The 22,990-nt window shown below is 38.2% G+C and overlaps 1 protein-coding gene across 5 annotated transcripts in view; it reads left to right on the top strand.

The window, feature by feature from the left end:
* PTPRO (protein tyrosine phosphatase receptor type O) overlaps positions 1-22,990 on the top strand; it is a 152,455-nt gene that overhangs the window by 116,129 nt on the left and 13,336 nt on the right. For all 5 annotated transcript variants that reach the window (XM_050716714.1, XM_035550809.2, XM_035550811.2 and 2 more), the window contains 9 exons: positions 2,380-2,500; positions 6,489-6,628; positions 9,324-9,456; positions 10,782-10,902; positions 12,410-12,478; positions 19,397-19,432; positions 20,779-20,860; positions 21,871-21,961; positions 22,477-22,553. In XM_050716714.1, the coding sequence (XP_050572671.1) occupies positions 2,380-2,500; positions 6,489-6,628; positions 9,324-9,456; positions 10,782-10,902; positions 12,410-12,478; positions 19,397-19,432; positions 20,779-20,860; positions 21,871-21,961; positions 22,477-22,553 (870 nt within the window). The remainder of the gene's footprint in view (positions 1-2,379; positions 2,501-6,488; positions 6,629-9,323; positions 9,457-10,781; positions 10,903-12,409; positions 12,479-19,396; positions 19,433-20,778; positions 20,861-21,870; positions 21,962-22,476; positions 22,554-22,990) is intronic.

Here is a 22,990-nt window from a genome sequence, read left to right on the forward strand (position 1 = left end):
GGTTAGAATTTAGAAATGGCTTATTAAACTTCTGAACTGCAGACAATAGAACGTAAAGAGTGTTTTTATAGAAAACAGATAGTCCTTTCAATTTCTAGTTAATAACCTAGACTACACTACTGGCTGAGGGTTTTTTTAGTTCATTCATACCAATTGCTATAACTTCCCTTTTTCTATTTGAATACAAGTTCCACTAACTGATGAGACGAGAATTTCACCCAGAATTTATGCACTTGTTAGAAAACTTGCCAGATGTTATGAAGTTTTTCTGAACTCTTTCAGCCAGTTTAAAAATCATTTAGGAAAAGAAATCTGGGTTTTCCAATTATGGATTGAAGTCACGCTTTAGCAGGGTGCTGAGGTGCATGTTTGAACTGAAGGAAAAGAGCAGCCCCTGGACATATAGTGAGATATGTTTGAAATATTGGTGGAGCGCTGCAGCGCAGGAGCATAGTAACAGCAGCACAGCTTCATGCAGCCTGTGACCATCTTCAACACCGTTATTGAACTTTTAATCATAGACAGGTGGAAAAAGTGTTTGGTCTTTTCCTAAGAAAGGTTTCCCTTCTACAGCTGAAGGACTCACCAGATGCTGAACTGGAAGTGGATTTTCAGCATAAGTGCAAGTTCATCACCAATTTTTATTTGAGTTTAGATGGAACACTGTAGAATTCATTGGATTCCTAGTGGCTGGAAGAGTGCACCCATCTGGAGCTTGTTGCACCATGAATCTAATTACATGATTAGTGGAACTGTTCAAAAACATGACATTTCAGAACGGCAGAAACTTCCAATATTTGGATCTTTGTTTCAAATGAGGAAGAAAACTCCACATTTTATTTTTTCCCCACAAATAAAGTATTCTAACAATTGAATTCTAAACAATTTTGCTGTGATTTCCCTCCCCTCCCTTCCAAAAGTCACGTTCTCAGTAAGATAATTATTCTTTCAAGAAAAAAATCTGACTCCTGTGCCACAATTTCTGATAAAATAGATTTGAATAGAAAATTCTTAGATTAAATAAATATAAAATAAACATTGAATATGAAATTAAATGAAAATGAATATTGAACATGAAATCCTTAGTTTAAACAAAGGATTAAATATAGAGAATATGTACAATACAGGATGTCTACAATAAAACTTCACAACTGTCTTGAGGAATATTTGTCTTTCTGTTATCTTCAGGAGAAGAGAACCCAGCAAGTACACTTTAGGAAATTCCTACAACAACATAACTTATGGTACCTTGCTAACTTTTATGGTACTGCTTATATTTGTAAATATGGATGCATCATGCTTGCAGGCTTAAGCTCTGTTCTCCTAAGCTCTGTTAGTCACTTTCAGAAATAGTTTCCTTTATTTATTTAGGCTACTTATTTATTACAGTTAAGGTTGCTATTATGATTGTTTTTTCTTCTAGAATTATTAAAATTTATAGATAACAATCGGGTGATTATGACTTCTTCCTGTTTGTATATTTCTGAAGACTCTGGAGAAATTGGTTAGTTCTTATATAAGTTACTAAAATAATGTGGATAGCTCTGTTAGTATTCATTTAGAACTGTCCATCCCTCCTGGATCTGAAAACTTCAGACTGAAAGTTAAGTGACCAGCATGAGATCATGAATGTACCCTTTGTAGTTACACTACACATCCTCTGAAGACAGTCTGTTGCAATGTCTGGGTTCTGCATCTTTCTCCATGGCCTTGGAGAAATTGGTAGCTTACTCACACCTACAATAAGAAGAAGGTATTCACATTATTCACATATTTGAACTTTAGCTCAGTCTTGGATCATATCTGGTTTCAAATTTGTAGGTGACTCAGGTCAGTGCTCAGTATGGCCTATCTTACCCCATCTGTCATCAGGCCCTGGGTTCTACTGTCAAGTCAGTGGGTCTCCAGATAGGTGTTAGACTTGCCCAGACAAATTTAATTTGCAGGTCCTTAGGATATATACAGGCTTACCTATAAGTATCTTGTGTACTCTTCTTAGGAGTTTAAATTCCTTTAACATCGCAACAGACTCAACTCAATGGTTTGGTAAGATTCTGCAGAACTCGAAAAATCTAGATGCAAGTGTATTCTCAGATATGTGAGAGAGATTTTATTTATTCATTTAATTTTCACTGGTCATGTAGAAAATACAGCCTAAGATTGTTTTTTCTCTGCATCGTGGTATTCTTCTGAGCATTATGGCTTTCTGTTGTTGGTGTCAGTGGGAACTGGGTCATGTAACAAATCTAAAGTATGCAGAAGAAATCTGATGATTTGCGCAGAACTTCCTTTATCGTGTATTAAGTGAACAGATTAATTTTAGAAGAAGGATGTCTGGTTTGGGTTGTATTTAACAATTGGTGTCTATAATTATTGTAGGTAACACGCAGTGTGATGACTGCAGTGTTGAGCTTGCCTCCAGGGGACATTTACAATGTTTCAGTGACTGCTTGTACTGAAAGAGGCAGCAATACTTCCCTGCCCCAGCTTGTGAAATTGGGTAAGAAATGTATGCTTGTTTGCAAGTTGTAAACTGGCTCTTTCTCACATTAAACTCCAGAAGTAACTGTCAGCAAATTCAGCATCTTCCTCATTTCGGAGTCAAGTACCTGTGACTGCATTTCTTTTGGAAAGCTGTAATTTTTGCCTCACCTTGCTGTGAAGATTGTCTCATTCCCGTATGTGACCCTACTTCCTAAAATAGTATTACTCACAAAGAGCAAGAGTAGCAGAATCTAACTCTAAATGGAAGTAGGAGTCAGTGCCTTTCTGGGAGAACTACTCTGCTCCATATTTATTTTCCTAACGTTTGAGCACACGCAGATTTTGGGAACAGAGACTTGAGATTCGCAGCTGAACTTTTCAATACAAAGAAGAACATTTCTTGGTTTTGGTAAGCCTATTTCTCAGTTTGTTTTCTGCCTCCTGGTCAGGTTTCCCTTTTCCTTTCCCCTCTCCCTGGACTTCTCCAACACCAATGTGCATCTTTAAATATAAATCAATTAGATTATTTTTTTTTTACTAAATAGATTAATTACAATTCATGGCTGTGGACCCAGCATCTTTCTAAGAGAAAATTGTGTAACCTACTCTAAGAAACAAACAAACAAAAAAGACATTCCTTTCCCTCTGAGGAAGACTGGACAGTATACCATTGTACCTGAGAGATTTTACTTCATTTTTGCACACACATAGACTTGTGCAGATGCCTAAAGCTGTGAAATGTTGAAGCATGTTTTACTGCTTTTACAGGCATTAACTCCATTTTCAAACTGGATTATCTTCTCTACACACATAGTAAACCTTTCCTGAGTGACAATGAAAGGAATGATTTTAAAGGTTTCCATAATTTCTAATTGAATTTGTGGTCTTTGAGTAATCATTGTCTATTTATTTTTTTCCATAGCTCTCTTTTACTCAGATCCACAAAACAGTGCTGGGACAAATAGTACAACCACAAGAATCTGAATTCCTTCCACATCTTTTCATCAAAGGGAATATTTGAAAGATGTAAACAAATTCCATGGATTTTCCCTTCCCTGTGCAAGTCCTGTCCACTGTTTTCCTCCATGGCTGTGTCTGTGCACAGTTATGTGAGTGTGTTCATTCCCAATGGGAGATAAGTATATCCCCCCACTACCATTATCCAGATATTTTTATGAGGAGTATTTCAAAATATCAGCTAGCTTTATCTTTCAGACAGGTCCATAAATGCCATTTATTACTAATGTTGCACACCCTGGAGCCTAGCTGTGTATTCCTTTATTTATTTATTTTATTTATGAACGGGGAAAACAGCAACTAGCAAGTGCAGGCAGACTCTTATTGAACTGTTATGGTTATTTTGCTCTTGCTTTTTCATTAACAACAAGAAGGTGGAAAGAACTCAGTTTTGATAAATCACTTCTAGACTTCTGTGTGTGTGGTTTTTGTTTTTTTCCCCCTTTATCCTTTTTACACTTTGAATAGACGATAGCAAGGATATTTTACCAGAGGTTTTCTTTCTCTCTGTTTCTGAGGGAGAGCAATGAGAGTTGTAATTAGCAGTAGTGGGAACTGATTCTAAGTGATAGACGACTCAGCATTTGGCAGTCACTTAAGCACTCCTGCCAAATGTTCTTCCCTCCATGATGTTTGCTTCATTCTGGCAACTTTCCACCTGAAGAAAAATCAAGCCATTTGCTGGAGGCAGAAGGAGGATTTGCTTGGGATGATGTCCAAATGTAAAGCTCATGTTTTAATTGAGACCATTTTTACCTGGAGTGGGGGATGGAATGTATTTCTGAATCCAGGAGCAGATATATGGGTGTAATCATAGGAGAGGGATACTTTCTTATGTCCTTCTGGAACAATATCTACACTGCAGTCCTCATGATACAGAAGCAGCCACGTGAGTGTGGCTCAGTCCCTACCCTGCTCTTCTCAACTCTTTTGCTATTGCCAATATAATCTTGGCAGCTTCCAACCTTAGAACACTGATCTGATTATCTGAGGAGCAGATACTCTCCAAAATATCTATAACCACTTCAGCAAGTCCTGTGCCAGGTTTTTTTGTTGTTGTTTTGTTTTGTTTTGTTTTTTGGTAGAAAATCTTCTTTGGTAGAAAATCAGGCTCCTGTGACAGCACCACATGGAATAAGAATAACAAATTATTATTGAAGGGAAGAGATAAGAGTGAAATGTTGTTGTACATAGTGTGTCAGGATCCTGGAATTGGGTCATTGTTGGAGACTGACAACTTTCATCAAACAGCAGTAGATTAGTAAATCTCATAGCCCTAGAGAAGAGCTTGGAAATGTGAATCCTAAACTTTGTACTCTCTGATGGCAAACCATAGGAGCCCGGCATGCCTGAGTCTTGAAGATTGACAGTAGTTATTGTGTGAAGTCATTGGGATGAAACACGCACGCACGCACGCACGCACGCACGCCTGAGCTGCAGGCTTCTCCGTTCCTCAAGCTTTCCTCTCCCGCTTTCCCATGCTCTCAGTACCCCGCCGCGATCCCGGCAGGCGATGCAGTGGGGGGCTACCTCCACTGGAGGTCAGTGTGGCCTCTGCTGCCAGAGCCTCCGTGGTGCTGGGGGGCAAAAAAGAGGGCCCTCGAGGAGGGCTTCTATCCCCAGAGCCTTTCCAGGACTTCATGTCTTAAGTAGAGTTTTTCCTTTATGACATTTTATCTTTTTCCTCCCGGTGCTGTTCTTTTTCCACCCGTTTCTAAAGCAGCCTTCATTTTTTAGTCACTTTGTTCCTCCCTGCTGCCCATGCTGTGTACCAAGTGTAGTAAAGCCTAAAGAATGGCAAAATGAGGCCTTGGATACACAGCAGATGGCTGAGGAAATAATAGCTTCAGTGGGCAGTGTTTGCAGTGCACTTCTGTGCTCTTGTACATTTCATCAGGGAATGTAGTGATAGGAACAAGGGGTAATGCTTTTAAAATAACAGAGGGTAGATTTAGGTTAAATATTAGGAAGAAATGCTTCACTTGGAGGCTGATGAGGCACTGGAACAAGTTGCCCAGGGAAGTTGTGGATGTCCAATCCCTGGAAGTGTTCAAGGCCAGGCTGGATGGGGTCTTGGCAAACCTGATCAAGTGGGAGGTGTCCCTGCTGGTGGCAGGGGTGGGGTGGAACTTGGTGGTCTTTCCAACCCAAACCATTCAATGATTCTATGATTACCATGCCACCCAGCAGTTTACAATCTTCAGTCTGTTGCGCTGGGGATGGCGATAGCCCTCCTTTCACACAGATCATCTCCTTGCCACATAGAAAACCCAATCCCTTGTATATGTTTGCCTATTGCCAGGTCACACTTCACAACAGCAATTAATAGCAATAAATACCAAAGCAATAAATTAAAGACCTCTGAGATCTGAGCCTGTGCATTCAGTGAGAAGAGAAAACTTATTCTGCAGCTAACTGAAATAAGTGCAGATCCAATGGCCCTTAAATATTAACCTGGAAATAAGATTTAAAAAAAAAAAAAAAAGACTACAAGATGTTTGTAAACTGCCAAATGACTATTTCCTCTCCTACAACTAAGTGAACCTAGACAGAGTTCACTTGTGGGAGGCTGTTTCATTATCATCTCCTGGTTCAGGCCTTGCAATGTAAAACTTTCTTAGGCCAAGTGTGTTGCTAACAGGTGGACAGCTGTCTTCTCAAAAAGTTTCTGTTAACATTTTCCTATTAATAGAATATGCTGATTGTTCTCAAGCAAAGACTCAGCGCAAAAGGGAAGTGAAGTAATTATCCAACTGTCCAAATAGAGAACAGTTTAAATAGAGAAGAAAAACACTTCATCGTCTTCCCATTTTACATTGGTCACTTATCATCGTGTGAGGCAGTGGTTTATGCTGGCAGACTATCTGAAAGAAACAAAAGATAGAAGGGCAGCAGGCATTGCATTTATTTTTGTTTGATGCTGCTTCTTCTTGGTGGTATAGAGACTTAGAGATAAGCTTAATAAAAGGAATTTTTCCCTTAACTAGAACCAGCCCCTCCAAAATCACTTTTTGCTGTCAACAAGACTCAGACCTCCGTGACTCTGCTGTGGGTGGAAGAAGGAGTGGCTGATTTCTTTGAAGTCTACTGCCAGCAGGCTGGATCCATTCAGGAAGCAAAAGTCCAGGTATGTGGGCACCTCTTTGCTTTTTGCTCTTCATTTCTGAAAGTGTGACTGGACCTTGCATCTTTCAGGTTTATTGTCTGCTGCTTAGCGTCCGTCTTATAAAGCCCAATGAAATTTTATGGTCAGTCCACAGGTTTGGTCTTTCAACCAGATGTGGTAAGGTGGTCAACAATTAAACTCTTCAGAGCTGAGCTACTAAAGCATTTCAAATGCTAAATTTGTGGGTTCTTTTGCAATATTAAGATTGGCTTCTGTCTTGCTGATGAGATTACTGCTGGTTCAACAAAATCTATGTGCATCCAAGACATCCAGCAGAGTCTCAATCTTTGGTTAGTCATGAGATGAACTCTAATATACTCTGCAAAACATAAGAGGACACAAAATTAAGGGAACATCAATAGGCAGGAAGGGGAAAATGGTCAGATAACTTGATTAGCAATGGGAAAAATACACATTTAAATACCATGGGTCTGAGGTCTTTTATGCAGTATCTAGTTATTTCTGGTTTACTTTTCCTTGGTATTGAGGCCAGTTAAGTGAAGTTCAGTAGGACCTTAACTGCTATTCAGATTTCCTTTATGTTGCAAGCATTGCAAATGTTGCAAATATTGCTGCTTCTTGGGTGTTTTGTCTTCTAGGGTATTTCCTTCTAGGCTCACATTCTCAGCTTTACAAATGAACCTCTTTTTCCTCTGACCATTAAGGTACCTGTGCTCTGAGGTCACGTAAACATTGATAAAGTTGTTCTGTGAAAAGGAGGAGCAGTAGTAGTTTTGATTTGTTGCACGTCCATGTTGTGCAACATTTGAGGATTACTTTGTGGTTTAGCTGATCGTCTGGTGAATCACTGTGATTACACGCCATGAAACATCATTCTCTCATTTGGGTTCACACGCAATGGGGAAAAAGTGAAAAATACCCACTCAGGCCAGTGATTATTCTGAAAGAGCCACACACGCTTTTTAACCCAATAGAAGACCAGTCTGTGAATTATTTAATATTTTATTTATATCAAGAAAGGTACTGACTAAAAGAGAAAATATTTAAATGCACTTTAATCTTTTGGATAGTTTGGATTCCACATCTAGATTCCTGCTTTTTCATTGTGAACAAAGAAAGATCAGGAAGTCATTATATACTTAGCAGAGATTCAAAATAACGATGTGATTGGGCAAGGGAGGTACCACAGGATTTGCAGCTTTATTGCTGAACAGTTATGTTTTAAGAACATGAGGAAAAGACTGCTCCATTTGGCAGGAACTTCAGTGGGTTTCTTATTTGTTGACATGAACATCTGGCAGTGAAGGGGAAATGCAGAGATTATCAGCTCACTTATCATCAGATTCATCACTCTCTTTTCTGCCTCAATGTAAAAGGGGGAAGGGCTCCTTTTAGAACCTTAAAAAATTGGTGTTTTCTCATTAGACTGATGAAAAATCTTTATTTATGATTTTCCATGCTAATTACATGAATATTTTTGTACCTTTCCTCTATTTTTAAATCAGCAAAATGAAAAGCATCAGCTTTTCACGTCTGAACATCTTTTGGTTGATTAATTTAAATTTTTTCCAGAGGGGAAAATAGAAAAAAAAAAAAGTCATATCAAGACCAATTTCCAAACTATGTTCCTTCCCTTCAGCTCAGGGAATAAAGCTCTCCTCCCTTACACTCATGTACGTATCATCTGTGTAATATAACTCAGAATTGCACTGCAACAGGAAGCCTTGCTAGTCTAGAAGGAGCCCATGGCTGACAACAGGACACTGAAAAAATCCAGTGCTCAGGGCTTACTGCAGTATCTTGCACTCTGTATCTGGAGTGAGTTCATTTGTGAAACTTCTCCTTGTTGCCTTTCTAAACCACTGGCTCAGCATCCCTGTTGTTGCATCTGCAACCCACCCCTGGCCCTGCTGGAGAGTACAGAAAAGCTTTTGAGGACCATAAGGACATGTATCTTTAAATCGATGCATGTGTGGTATTTGTTTTGTTTTGCCAGATCAGTATTTATAAAACCATGGATGTAGTAATTAAAACATTATATAAAGATATTATGTAAAGAATTTCTGCTGGCTCAAAAAACAAGTGTGGAATATCTGATCATGGTTATTACCCAAAGGCTTTTCTCTAATTTTTTTTTTTTTTTTTTGCTTTGGCCACTCGGAAGGCTCACAGCTCTGCTCTTCGCACCCAGAGGAACAGCCTCTGACACAGATGTGACCTGTTTATACAAGGGTGTAGAGGTTGTGACTACCTTAGCTGCACTTTGAATAAAAATAACTATTTTCCTCCTAATGTGTTTTAGTAACCAGAGCTCATGAGCTTCCTGCTGACCCTAGGAGAACTTCTGCTGACCTCTGGGGATGTCCTGGGGGATGCAGCACCTGACCCCACCACACGTGTAACTGACCAACCCCCTACGAGGCACCCTTCTGCCCTCCCCAAGGGGCTCTGGGGCTCCCTGGGGTGCTCTGGGGTGTTCCCACTGCTGTTTTCACCCCTGTTTCTCTCCCCTCTTCTGCCAGATTACCTGCCTATTTTCAAGGCCTCAATTACCTTGTCTAGGTTTTGAATCTCTGCCTTTTTCACCAAACCTAACTTTACCAGGTCAAATAAGTGGGTGGAGAGGGGAGCAGTGATTGTGCTCTTGCATTTATGAGAGAGACAAACTACTGTGTATTTTTCCGCATGTCTGTAGGAACCTGTCACTGTCTCTTCACACGTAGTGACCATTTCCAGCCTTACCCCTGCCACCTCTTACAACTGCAGTGTGACCACCTTCAGCCACAATAGCCCCAGTGTCCCCACTTTCATTGCGGTTTCTACCATGGGTAAGCAGCACTTTTCTGCTTTCTTCTTCTTCCTTCAGCGGCAACATCTGTTTCTCCTTGTTTTCTAAAGCTGCTCTCAGTAATGCTGGCACCACTGATTGTGTCATGGAAGGACTGCCAGATGTGAATGGGGAAGCAACTTCAAAAAGTTTTTATTAAAAAAACTGTTTGGGGTTTGACTTGCAAAGTTACAAACTAGTGGCTCAGTTCTCTACTGGATCTTAGAAGTTAGGGACCTGGTTTGTGGTTTTGAGGCTGAACATCAAGGTACTGCCTGATGACATTTATGGAGAAAAATGTCTCCTCAGCCAAGCCCAAATGAAATGAGGAAAATCATATTGATGAGCTGCTAGGGAGAAAAATCACTTCCTGCTTTCAGTGAGGAATTGGAGACAGGGTGAGAGAGAAGGAGAAGGGAGAATAGGTTATCCTGAGCAGTCAAACCCTGAAGAGATAGCTCCTGATGCAGGCTTCCTGGGCATATAATGAAGTCTAGCTCAGTGAAGAAAGAAAATCAGTGTTAAACTGCCCTGAGCACTGGACTTTTCTTTAGTCTCCCATTCAGAATGATCGGTGTCATCTCTGCTTAGTTAGGGAGTCACATAGCTTTAGTCACTGGGTCCTATACATCATACACTACTCCATCTCCATGATTTGTAGTCTAAAAAATGGTTCTTTAGGCAACCGCTGATGTAAAGTTATTCTGAGCAAGTAAAGCAGGCAGGTTTTCTTCTTATGTAATGAGCAGAATAGGGTATCTGGTCTCATGCTAGTAAAACTGTATTGAACAAAAATAAATCAAGGTTTTGTTATTGAGAGTTGATTCAAGATCTTAATTAAAACAGAATATACTGTTAAAATTTATTTGCCAATGTCATTCAATTAATTTCAACCCAGTATATTAATGAAGCCTTGGCCTTTGGATCTGAGAAGATATTGATTATTACTGAAGAACATCTTCAGAATTGAAGTGTGCTTTGGAGACATAGATGATGAAGAATATATGTATTTTGTATTTCCTTCTGCCTTTTATCTTGTGTTAAGAATGTCAGTTAAAAGGAATATATACATATCTATATATATATATGTATCAGGACATGCCAAAGTTTAACAAAATGCCACAGTGAAGTCATTTCCTCACAGAAATTTAGTAAGATCAATAACTAGTCAAAACCTCCATTTATCTATAGTGGTAGATTTTTCTCTTTGGAAAACTCCAGGCTGAACAGTACATAAAAATAACACTATCAACATACAGGGGTGGAGGTGGGGAACTGTTAGCTCTTCTGACCTGAATAATCAAGAGCTCTTGTTTGTATGTACAGTCACCGAGATGAATCCCAACATAGTGGTAATCTCTGTATTAGCCATCCTAAGTATCCTTCTGATTGGACTGCTGCTGGTGACTCTTGTTGTACTCAGGAGAAAACATCTACAAATGGCCAGGTAAGACCAGATTGATGTTAATTCCAAAACATTCAGACAACAACAAACACATTATGACATTAGTTGCAGCTTGTGTGCATGGGTGATGTTGGAGATGCTTGTGAATAGGATACCTTCAAAAAAGCAGTCTCGCTGCTCTTTAGGAGTATCAAGTCTTCTCCTTCTATTTTCATTTTGGACCTTAGCTATGAGCCTCAACCTTTGTCTTATTATGAGCTTTGCTGGATTGGGTAAATGAGAAGTGCAGTCATCTATTACAAAGGTTTGTGTCAAGAACCTAAAGGGTGATTCGGGTCTGAGGCAACTAGGCATGGGCAGGACATGAAGATGCTTTGCAAATCTTTCATACGGCTTGGAACAGATTTTCTGTGTCAACAGATAAGATGGTTAGTTAATCAGGCCCAGGATGCTGTATTTCAGGTGCCATGTAAGGCCTAAGCCCTGTCAACCTGAGAGAACTGTGGAGGATTCTCCAGACTCGCTGTATTTGTTTTGCCTCCCGGGTCTGGGAGGGTCCTGGAGTCTTCATTCTTTTTTTTATCTATGTAGTGGAGTTTATATTAATTTACTGTGCTGTATAGAGAAAGAAAATGATTTCATGTAAAAAGCTTTTGTGAATAATCTTGGACTTGGCTACCTAGCAGAGTACATTTTGTGTGTTGTATCTTGGCTATATATTCCATGTTACAGATGACCACATAACAAAGATTTTTCAGGCCATATCTTTCAGTGGACAGTATGTGTTTTGTTCCTTTTACATGTGACTTGCTCTGGGAAAATCCTGGCTAAATTAATTTTCTTTCCTACTGAATTACTGCACAGGCAGCCCAAAGATTTTTTCCCATTTGTCACTGCTTCTAGTCAAAGAAGATAAAAAAACCCAGGAGGAAATTAAAAGTAAATCCAATGAGAGGCTGCGAGCAACTGTTGGTTTAAATCAAGGAAATAAAAATAGTCAAGTCAGTTTATCATTTGTAGCAGAAAATAATGAATTTGTGATAAATTTGCTGGAATATTACTCAGGAAATTCAATATTTTTCATATTTATTATGTGAACTCAAAGTTACCACGTCTCTGTCAAATGGAGACAATTATACATCTTCTCTTTATAGAAGGTGGGACCGTAAATATTTAGTGTAGAAAAGTAAATCCTTAGCAAGTGTCCTTAAGCCAGCAAGTAGTGGTAGTGCCAGGCTATAGAAAGCCCAAATATGAACAGAAGATGTGGTTTATTTCAGCTCTTTATTACCAATATTTTCCTTTTTTTTCAGCCTTTTTAAGGATTATTAAAGATCCTGGTCTTGGGTGGTTTGAACATTTACTGGGTTTGGAGGACTATATTAAGGGATTTCAGTTGTGTTTATGACACATAATCTCAGACCTAGTCACAAATGTGAGTGCTCAGCACTTCCCAGAAACTTCTGGAATTCTCTCTTAAATCAAAATCATTGCAAGCATTGAAAATCCCAAAATGGTAACTTTATACCCAATTGTCTTCCTGAAACAGGGAGTGTGGGGCTGGAACCTTTGTCAACTTTGCGTCTTTAGAGAGAGATGGAAAGCTTCCATATAATTGGTGAGTGTTTTAAAGCAAAGCTTTTAATTATATTTTTCCCTACCTCTGCTTTTTGGCAAATATGATATTTAAATCTTAAAATCTTATTTGTATGTGATCGTTGTCCCTGTTTAAGATAAAACCGCTATTCGTGTTATTTTATTACTTTATTTGTTGAATGATGACTCAAGACTGTATACTGTCACCTGGTATTTTTAGTAGGGAATGATGTATACATGTCAACCAAGTTGCATACATGTGATTTTTGGAGCATACATACATATATATATATATATATATTTTACTTTTACTGAGACACATAATTCCTAAAATAACACAAGTGTAGAAACTTGATCTATAAGTCCATCAGCACTTCCACAGAAATATACTTACACCAAGGAATAAGCTTTCCTGTAGATGATCAATTAGCAGCTGTCTTCATGCAATACCACTAGTTAATTTTTCCTTGGATTGCAAGACAAGGGCAAACCAACTCGAACATTTACTGTAAATTTTTGTTCAGTACAGTTGAAATGACTGGAAGAAAAACTTATTCTTCCTAGTCTAGAAAATCACCTTAAAGAGCTGCAGGCACTGACTATGGACTCCAAACCATCACTGACACTATCAGCTGAAGAGAAGTATTTGAATGTAGTCTTAGAATTAGCTTTTGCAGAAGCAAAAAGTATCTAAAACCTACCTCACTGCTACCAGCATGGTCATTCACATCCCTATTTTGATTATCAAATGGGTGTTTACTGTTCCGTTATTAGCAATCTCTTCAAAAAGATCCATGACTTTCAAGGCAAGTCCAAACACAGATATTTAAAAATATACTGTCAGCCCCCTGAAGCCTCATTCCAGTATATAGGAAGAAGAAAATATGAGCCTTGTGTTTACACCCATGGTCAGCTTTGTTGATAGCTAAGTTGGAAATAGGAGTTAGTGTGCTGGGAATTGGTTCCATGATCTCATGGGACACAGCCTGCCAGCAAGGAGGACAGGACTAAATGGATTGACACAACACCACAACAAGTCTTTTGCTAATAAACGTGTAAACTGAACTAACAAGCCCAGCAAATCGTGTCAATACCTCTCTGTGCTGCTAATTAACTGGTTATTAAACAAGCTTGCTTGGTTTAGCTTTAATAGCAGCAGCTGTATGCAGCAGAAACTAATCTCTCTTTCAGCTTCTCATTCTTGGACTATATAAATGGCAACAAAGGCAGAAGATCAAACACTCATGTTAATTAAATATCCAAGCCTGAATCAAATGATTAAAGTAGCAACAAATGTTATTAAAACCATAAAAAGCTTTTTCATGGGAAGAGGAATTAATTAATAGGTATGGATGTGTAAGTGAAGTTTCTCATTGCTTGATTTAGTATATGTGCATGTGTGTGTGTGTATATATGTATATATACATAAATTATGTTATAAAAATATAGATTTTGGAAAATATTCTGCTTAATATCTCTACAAATGTTTGATATTTGAAGTCAGTGTGCCCTAAACTTATATTCCTGACTTCTCTGAGAGTTAGTAAAGATACCGTGTTCTGTGTGCTTCTGTTGTCTAATCTCAACTCCAGATTCACTGTCCATCCAGGCAGCCAAATGGGAACCATGGCCCCAAAGACAGGTACAATGATTAAGAAACCCATTTTGCTTGGTGTCATTCTGGGGTCCTAGTAAGGGTGCTTGGGTGTATCACTGATTCCTAAGGAAATTTCAACTCAGCAGACTTTTCAGGACTTTGCTAATCTCTGCATCTCTCTCTTTTAATTAAATAAAATTCAAAATTCAGTACATCTGAGCAGTGGGTGAAAGACTGTATAATTCCAGAAAAACAAAGTTGTATTTATTGGGCAATTATGTATTTTTCATACATTGAACAAAATCAATTATTTTTTGATGTTGGCAGTTCCTAAATCTACATTGTGAATGATATTAGCAGGTCTGCAAGCATACTAGCTTGTGATATGGTAAAGTGTAGAAACTGCTTATGATGATTTGACAATGAAAGAAGACACAAACTTTATTAATTTCTTCTGCCTCTGCAGACAAAAGGAAGTAAACACTCTGGAAAACCTCATTTGGGGTATCCCAAAGAAAAGACGACTGTTTTGGCAGCATCGTCCCTTGTTTCTCCTAAGACTAATGAAAACGTATCTGTGGTGCTAAAGATCTGCTTAGGGAAGGCCAAGTTTTGTCGTCAGTCTAGTCCCATGGAAAACCTAATGGCAGACAGGCCCTAAAGCCCTGATCCTATAACTGCTATGGTAGATGATTATCTAGAAAGCTGAATTGCTCTTCTGTCTTCACTGGTGTTGTTCCCAAAGCACAGAGAAGTAATCCACATCACTGGTAATGTGACTGGTTTTGTTGGCCATTTTTATGGGGAGAGTGGCTCTCCTGCAGAGGAGCTGGCAGAGGTGGAGCTCCCTTGCCAAGCTTTATGTAGGGCTCTTGCTTCTGGCCAACCCACGCTGCAATCCCTACCAATGTCTGGGGAAGTTATCTAGCATAAGCTGCACCACCCATTTTCTCCTTAGCAATAAAACCCATTAAAACGTATCTTGGAGTTTTCACTGTGTGGGCAGTTTTCCATCGCTGGTTGGAAGACTGATATTAGAGGTTATTACAGTTTATATGACTTGCTTTTCAGGGAAAACAGAGTATATACCTACATCATAATAGCCAGGAGTATTGAGGAAAGAAAAAAAAAAAAAAAAAAGGAAATTTCACTTTGTGGTTCTCTAGAACAGTTGTGGAAGGATGGTATTACCTTTGGGACAGCAGACTTCCTGATGAGGAAAAAAAAATAGAGGGGAGGGTATTTGGCCAGAAGGCTTATTACTGTGGCATTTTTTGTTGAAGTTTAATAAGTTTTTCACATCTGCAAGGTGCTTATATCCCCCTCAAGCACTAGGAAGAACAGGCCTTATTGTGTTCCCTGAATTAATTTGGTAAACAGGTTGCAAATACAGAAGTTTGGTACTACTTTGTATTCAAATTTCCTTTAGCCACAATGAAACCTGCGGTGAGTAGTTATTCATAGGAACCATGGCTAGAGGAAGTTCAGGTGATATTTTGGTGAAAACCTAGAAAAGAATGTAAAGTACAGATAGGACTCTGCAAAATGTTGTGTGGATATTTTCAGAAATCTGACTCAATGGAGAGTATTAGGAGATATTGGAATGATCTGCATCTAACTCTGATACAGGCGTTCCTACTGGTATCCACGAGATCACTTGCAGGATCAAATGTAGTAGATTATCATAGTCATATGTGGTAAAAACAAGCTATATCTGTCCTGCAATAGCTCAAAACATCAAAAAATAGATTTAGCACCACTTAAGTGGTGCTAAACCTGTGGATAAAACTCACGATCACTTTACTCTCTGAAAATCTGCCAGTTTATCAATTAATGCTGATTTAGAATAACAGACCTGAATCAATACCACAAAACACATTTATTCTGATCGTATAGAATTTTGTGTTGGATGGCTGAAAATCCTACATTAGGGTATCAGGTTGAGGAGTAAAAATTCTATGGATGCTAATAATATTCTTATGAAGTAAGAAGAAGCCTTTATGGATTTAGCAGATTTTTAAAATAGAATTTGCTGATCTCCTGACTTCTATTTGTCTTACTAACTCCTCACTTTTTCATCTTTATGTATGTTATTTATTAATGCTCACAGGCGTAGAAGTGTATTTGCTTTCCTAACTCTGCTACCCTCATGCCTTTGGACTGATTATCTTTTGGCATTTTATATTAATCCTTGGTAAGTGATTTACTTGTTTTTCCATATGCAATATGTAAACAATGTTTATTTCTATTACATGAAAGATGTGTGATTCTTTTGTTTTCAAATGGTCAAAGCTCTTGAAGTAATGTTTTTCTTGTACTATAACATGGATTGGAGAGGATGTGGGTATCAAAGTATTTGCTACCCTGCTTTATATATTTCATATCAGTTTATGCTCCAACCCATTTTGATATTAAAAAGCTAATTTTATGGTGATAATCATACTCATTTCATTGCTGTCTCTTTGCAGTTTTTGCCATTTCATTATAAATCCTGGCATCTTCTGTCTGAGTTATTCATCTGTTCATTGCCTGGCATTGCCTTCTGCTGCTGCTGCTTTTCACATACTAAAATTTCTTGATATTGGCCCACTTCTCTGTTGTGTGATGTCAAATGCCTTTGTTTTTAAAGGTGTAGTTTTGCTCTACTGACATTAATAAAAGTTTTGCTTTTGGAGACAACAATTCACTGAGGGTCTGTACAAACTAGCATTCCCCAAGTGTAAAAATTTTGTCACTGTGTGCATGTCTGTGTGTGTGTATTTAATAGTTTTGTCTATAAATAGTTTATAAAACCTTAGTAAATTATTGATATATATATATATATATATATTTAATACTTGACCAGCAAAGGCCCAGGGTCTATTTAGAAACAGAACTGTTTTATGAACTATTTACATTATATATATATACACATATATATGTATATATAAATGGGCTATGATCCAAAAATACTATTTTATTTACATAAAATAAACTTACGTTCCTGATGGTCTGGAGTCCAAGGGATAGTGATGTACAAAAATGTGTTTGGTATCAAAATTAAGATTTACTTTTGACCAAATATTTTCGCTTATGTTACCACACAGCAACAATGCCCTGGGTAGGCAGTCATAGAAATTTTCAGCATAGAGATTTCTGAGACTGGTGTTCTTTGGGTCATGTTGACTCTGTAGAAGATACAAAGAGCCATCTCTCTCTTTCATCCCTTTGCCTCTTTTTGTTTAATATGTATTAATATGCATTAACTCACCTCTCCAGATGTGTATCATTCTTCAGAGGTTTCCACTACAACGGAAAGCTACCTAGTTTAGTTTAGATGACAAACATTCAAGGAGTTGAAGTTGAAAAGAGATGAGATAAGATGAATTGCTCTCTTTGTATTTTAATCTGTAGCGTAAATGAAAGAAAAGATGAAACACTAGCTAACATTTTAAATGTGTTTGTTTTGCACACACATTGGTTTAAAACATTTATGAACATTCATGAAACAAATGCAGCATTAAGAAACAAAGGCCTCGTGAGGAGTCTCAAAGCACAAGAAATTGTTGATGAGAAATGGATGTCAATCATTTATTTTAGTTTTGAAGTGTTCCTTGGAGAAGAATTCTTAGAAAACAGTCCTGTCATAAACAGCACTCCAATTTTTTTTTTTCTTCTAGAATGAATTCCAATCTACCCAACATTAAAGATTTATCATAGTCATAGGGGATAGGAAAGAAATGCATTGAGTAATTTAAGTAAATTAATTTTAAGATTTCTTTGGGAAACAAATCTTTGAAGATGTAGAATAAATACTAATAATGTATTTATATAGTACATATAAAGAGGTGACAAATAGATGACAGTATCTGTATAGTTAGCATTGTGGGCTGAAGAGGTATACAACAATGCTTTGCAAAGTAAAGTATTAAAGTAAAGTAATACTTTACTTTGCAAAGCATTGTTATATACCTCCACATTAGTGTAAAATTGATATTGCCATAGCTCCTGTTAACTCTGTAGGTGAAGCTTCACATCTAAATGCAAGTGTACATTGAAAAGATAAAAAAAAAAAAAAAAAAAATAGTATAGCTGTGGCTGCTCCAGAAACTGAGCATTCTGTAAAATTTAATTTTGGAAATTAATTTTTTAATTCAATTCTAAACTTGAAAGGGAAAAAAAAGAAAGAAAAATGTTCCACTTCTTAATATTTCTTTTTGTATCTTTGTTCATCGTTTTGGAATGAAAAGTCTTCACTTTTAATTTATCAATTGAAGCTATGACACATGTATCTATGACACATTATCATGAAATTAAAAATTGTATCATTATAATGTGATTAATGAACATTATTTGATGCCCAGGAAAAAAAAAAAAAAAGATACCTCTAGAATTCATTATGAGTAAGTGATAATCTACTCATGCTCTGTGTTTGGTTTAACAGAGAGGATCAATGTTTTCAAAACTTTATCCAAATTATTTGAGGTTTCTCACTTAGTGCATTTACTCTGATTAATTGGTTAATTAATTGTGGAACCAACAAAATGAACACACATACACCCACCCTCCAAAAATCCACATGGTGGTGGTCAGTGTAGTCTAGTTCTTAAGTCAATTTCTTATGGGTTATACTGCTTTAACTCATGCATAAGCTTGCTTTCACCTGTCACTAGTGAATTATATCTCTTATAAATCATGTGAAGACAAGTGTTTTACATGACTAGCATAATTATCTCTAGCTGTTAAAGTCAATTAAAATTACCTAAGGTTTTAGCTTTAGTCCCGCTGAAGTCATTAGGATATATGCCATTGTCTTCATTGATCATCCTAAGCAGGTTGTGCAATGGGTGAGAAATAGCATCAAAGCCCTTTCCTTTCTCCTTCACTGTTAACTGATTTGCAAGTGGTCTTCTCTTTCCTTTGACACTTGTCACTGGTTGCTCTCTAGCATTGGCACCCGTTTTCCCAGACCAATAGAACCAGAGTGGAGCAGCATGGGGCACGTTGGTTCTCCATCCCCTGCAACAGCAGAGACCCTGCCAGGCTCGGCTGGGCTCAGGACTCAGCCCTGGCCCACATGAAGCCAGCATTGCAGTTGGGTCAGGATTGGCAGAGGACCCATTGTTTGTTGGAACAGGTTTTCACAAGGTGGTAGTTCACGGATCCACCGAATGGAAAACACATCCCACTGGAATTAATGCAAATTTTGCAATCAGCTTTAGAATGTCCAGGATATTATCAGCAAGCTTATCCTGACTATTATGGTGACCAGTAAATATGCATTCTTAATTCAGTACTAATTATAAAGAATATGTAGTAGTTTAATGAATGAAAAAAACATTTATTTATTTATTTATTTTACAGGAGTAAAAATGGATTAAAGAAGAGGAAGCTGACCAAGTATGTAACTTCTTTGATATTTAATGAAATTTAAAATAAATTTAAAAAATCTCCTTAAACTAAACATCTATTATGTAGTATATGGTATAATGATATTGCAATTACAGGTATAGAAAGCTTCTTGGTTAACATCCTATGAAAGATGTCTGAAGGCAGAAAACAAATAGTAATTGGACAAAAGCAATTCTGCTCAACAGATAAATTGTGGTAAAACAGCTCCTCACTGATAGAAAATTAGTCATCAGGGAGATGATCAATTATCCAACTTAGTGATTCCAATGGAGCTTATCCTTAGCTAAAAGTGACAAATGATGAAAAACTGGAATGCATTTTTTTGTGGAGTTATTTCCCTCTTGACATGAGGCTCTCATTATATTTGTTGCTAGAACACAGAAATCATTAATGCTAACTGGTAAACAGGAGTAATTAAGTGGTGATAAGACAGGTTCCTCTGGGCATATTGCCTCAAAGTAAATGAAAAGATTACTGTGTACATGCTTCAGTAGCTTGTAAATTAAAGCATGATAATTAGGTGAGGGAAGCTGTTCACCTGTGTTTCCTTATTCAGAGTGTTAGGCTAATTGTTTCTCCTTTATGTTCAGAGGCTCTGCCTGTACTAAAGAAAAACCCTCACCTGGTGGAAAAATGTGTAGAATGATGAATGTCACCAAATCAAAACAAATTTATACCTGCTGAAGCTCTGCATAGTTTTATATGCCACTTGTTTCAGCCGCTGTCTCTCTGGGAGGTTAATTTGACCTCTATTGACAAATATGTATAGTTCTCAAAGCCAGCAGAGAATGCTGTCGCTGCAGTGACATACAAAATGCTGTTTTAACATTTTTTTCCAGGACCCTGTCAAAAATCAAAACCTATATGTGAAATCCATTTTTCTGTGTGAGCAAAGCTCAGATGAGTTTTAAAATTGTTGTTTTGCCAGATGTTTTCCTTGTGTGAAAACAACCTTCTGCATGGCACAGAGGCAACTTAAGTGAAGTGGTGGCTGCCCTGGTGCTGGAAGCATGCTCTCAGGATGGCATGTAGAGCGCTCTGCACCGGGGTGCTGGATCACCCCACTTACCATGGTGTCACCTGCACCCTGGGGACATATCCACATTAAATGTGGTTCAAGGAGCAGGGATTTGTAGGAAAGGTGCATGGGCCATTCCCCCCAGCTCAGGCCAGTGGTTTACCTCATGTAGGACAACTCCAACCCCCAACCCTTGTCAAACCCATCAGTGCCAGCAGCACTTGTATATAGTCTTCTGAGGGAAAATAAAAATGAAGCCTAGTACTTTTTTTTTTTTTCTTTTTCTTAATTTGTGTGGTTTTTTTCTTTTTTAAAGCCCTGTCCAGTTGGATGATTTTGATGGCTACATCAAGGATATGGCCAAAGATTCTGATTATAAATTTTCTCTGCAATTTGAGGTAAATCTATGGGGACTCTGTCATCTCCTAGCTGCCGTGACTAGATCAGCTTTTTCCAGATGTTAGGTTTGTGTGATGTCTTCCTGTGCAATGACTGTGCAGTGTGTGCTGTTTCTAGGTGGGTCAGTTTCACTTCAAGTTCTGCAGAATTTAAAAGCAGGCCTTGGTACCATTAAAGAACATATTTAGTAAGCAGATTGGAGTGGGTCATCATGTGTAATTTAAGACAATTGTCAGATCAACACACTTCCTTTAAGTATAGGACATGCTGATGGCCTAAATTGAATTCAAGGTTTTTACAGTGTCTTTAATTTGAGGGGCAGCACTGGAATGAGGAAGTAACGTCAAAAATCTCTTGAAGATCAAGGAAGGCTCTTAAACAGCACTGAGATACATTATCTTCATTACCCTGCATTTAAAGTCAGTTTAGTAATATAAAAATAAAAAGCTCCAGTCCTAGAGCTAGCTCCCAAAGGCTTGAAGGGGGAACAAGAGCACTGTCAGGGCGCCACCACTGCTCTGGGTGGCTATCGTTCCCTTACTGCCAGTGAAAGTCCTCAGGTGCATCACATGTTAGATGTAACTACTGAAGGTAGTGACTGGAAAGATTTTTCAAGCATTCCCTAGTAGAAAGATCAAAAGCCACTTGAGGACCCAGTGAAAACACTTTAAGTGGGGTGGATGGCCACCACAGAATTTGTCAGCCCCTGTGATTTGACACTATTTTGGCTAACTACATGTGGGTGGAGAAGAGCAGGCTGTTGTCAGAGACTTGAATGGTGGCAGTGCATTGGCACTATCAGCAGATGAGACCACATTGTTGCTCTGTGGCTGTTTGGAGCCAAATGTAGGGGCATCAGATAAGTAAACTCAGTGTAGTAATGCTGTCGGTTTATAGTGTTTTATGAACATTTTCAGTCAGGTACATAGCACAGGCATTTACTTCACAAAGAATCATTATATGAACCTTGGAGAGTTTTACCTTGGCATTTTTCTTTCTCTTACCCCAGGAGCTAAAACTGATTGGGCTTGACATACCACATTTTGCTGCTGATCTTCCCATGAATCGCTGTAAAAATCGCTACACAAATATCCTACCATGTAAGTACAGTACATGCAAGTGAATGATAAAGTCCCTCGAGTGGGAAAGAAGATTTTTAATAAGAGAATGAGGGAATCAAGGCAGATTTTCTGACTGATAAAAGCCTGTTCTAAAGCTTGTCCTTAGAAAGAAGCAGGCAATAGGTCTTACATTGTTAGCTTTGAAGAGACGTAGCTTTTGGGGGGTGTTTGTGAAGACTGGAGTTTGGAGGTGGGAAACACAAGGTCGTTTCTACTATTGAGTAGTGGTACTATTTTTTTTCCTATGATTTTAATGAAACCTAGGGGAGCCCAAAGGGACGGCAATTGGAGGATATATTTTGCAGAACCACAGTGATGGTGCATCCATGTAGTATTTAGTGAAGCAAAGATTGTTCTCTGTTGGTGAATATGAGCATTCTTTATTTTTTTAATAGCTTTTTTTTTTCCAGTTTTTATAGGATACTTTTAATTTTTGGTAGTTGGAGTTGAGTGCCGTGCTTGATGGCCAAATGATTTCTCATTTCCTTTTACAGATGATTTTAGTCGTGTCCGGTTAGTCTCAATGAATGAAGAAGAGGGATCTGACTACATTAATGCCAACTATATTCCTGTGAGTAAGGACACACTGGTCAATGTAAAGAATAGTGTCTTGCACAGCAGTTAGGGCACATGAGCTGCAAACAGCACAATGTCTCCTGGTAGCTCAGTTACATTATCAGCATCTCCTTCAGCTTCCAGTACTTTGCCTACAGGGAACTGTGCTTTCCACCACCCACCAAAACAAAAGGAGGGTGGGGAGAGAATTTTCACCAGTTTTTCTCATAGTAGCACTGGATGAGCTGTGAATCTTTGTGAAAATAATATTGGAGTGGTAGAAAAATGTGGAGGAAAGGTTAAGTGGTCCAGTGCCTTTTTAAAATGGCAAGGATAGCAATTAGAAACTTTTAAACTAGAAACCTTTCTGGGTTTCTAATGCGCCTGGAAAAAGGATGATGCCAGATACTACAACACACAAAAAGCATATAGTCCAGATGGCATATAGGAAGC

This window comes from Cygnus atratus, chromosome 1 (assembly GCF_013377495.2).
Source record: "Cygnus atratus isolate AKBS03 ecotype Queensland, Australia chromosome 1, CAtr_DNAZoo_HiC_assembly, whole genome shotgun sequence".
NCBI lineage: Eukaryota > Metazoa > Chordata > Aves > Anseriformes > Anatidae > Cygnus > Cygnus atratus.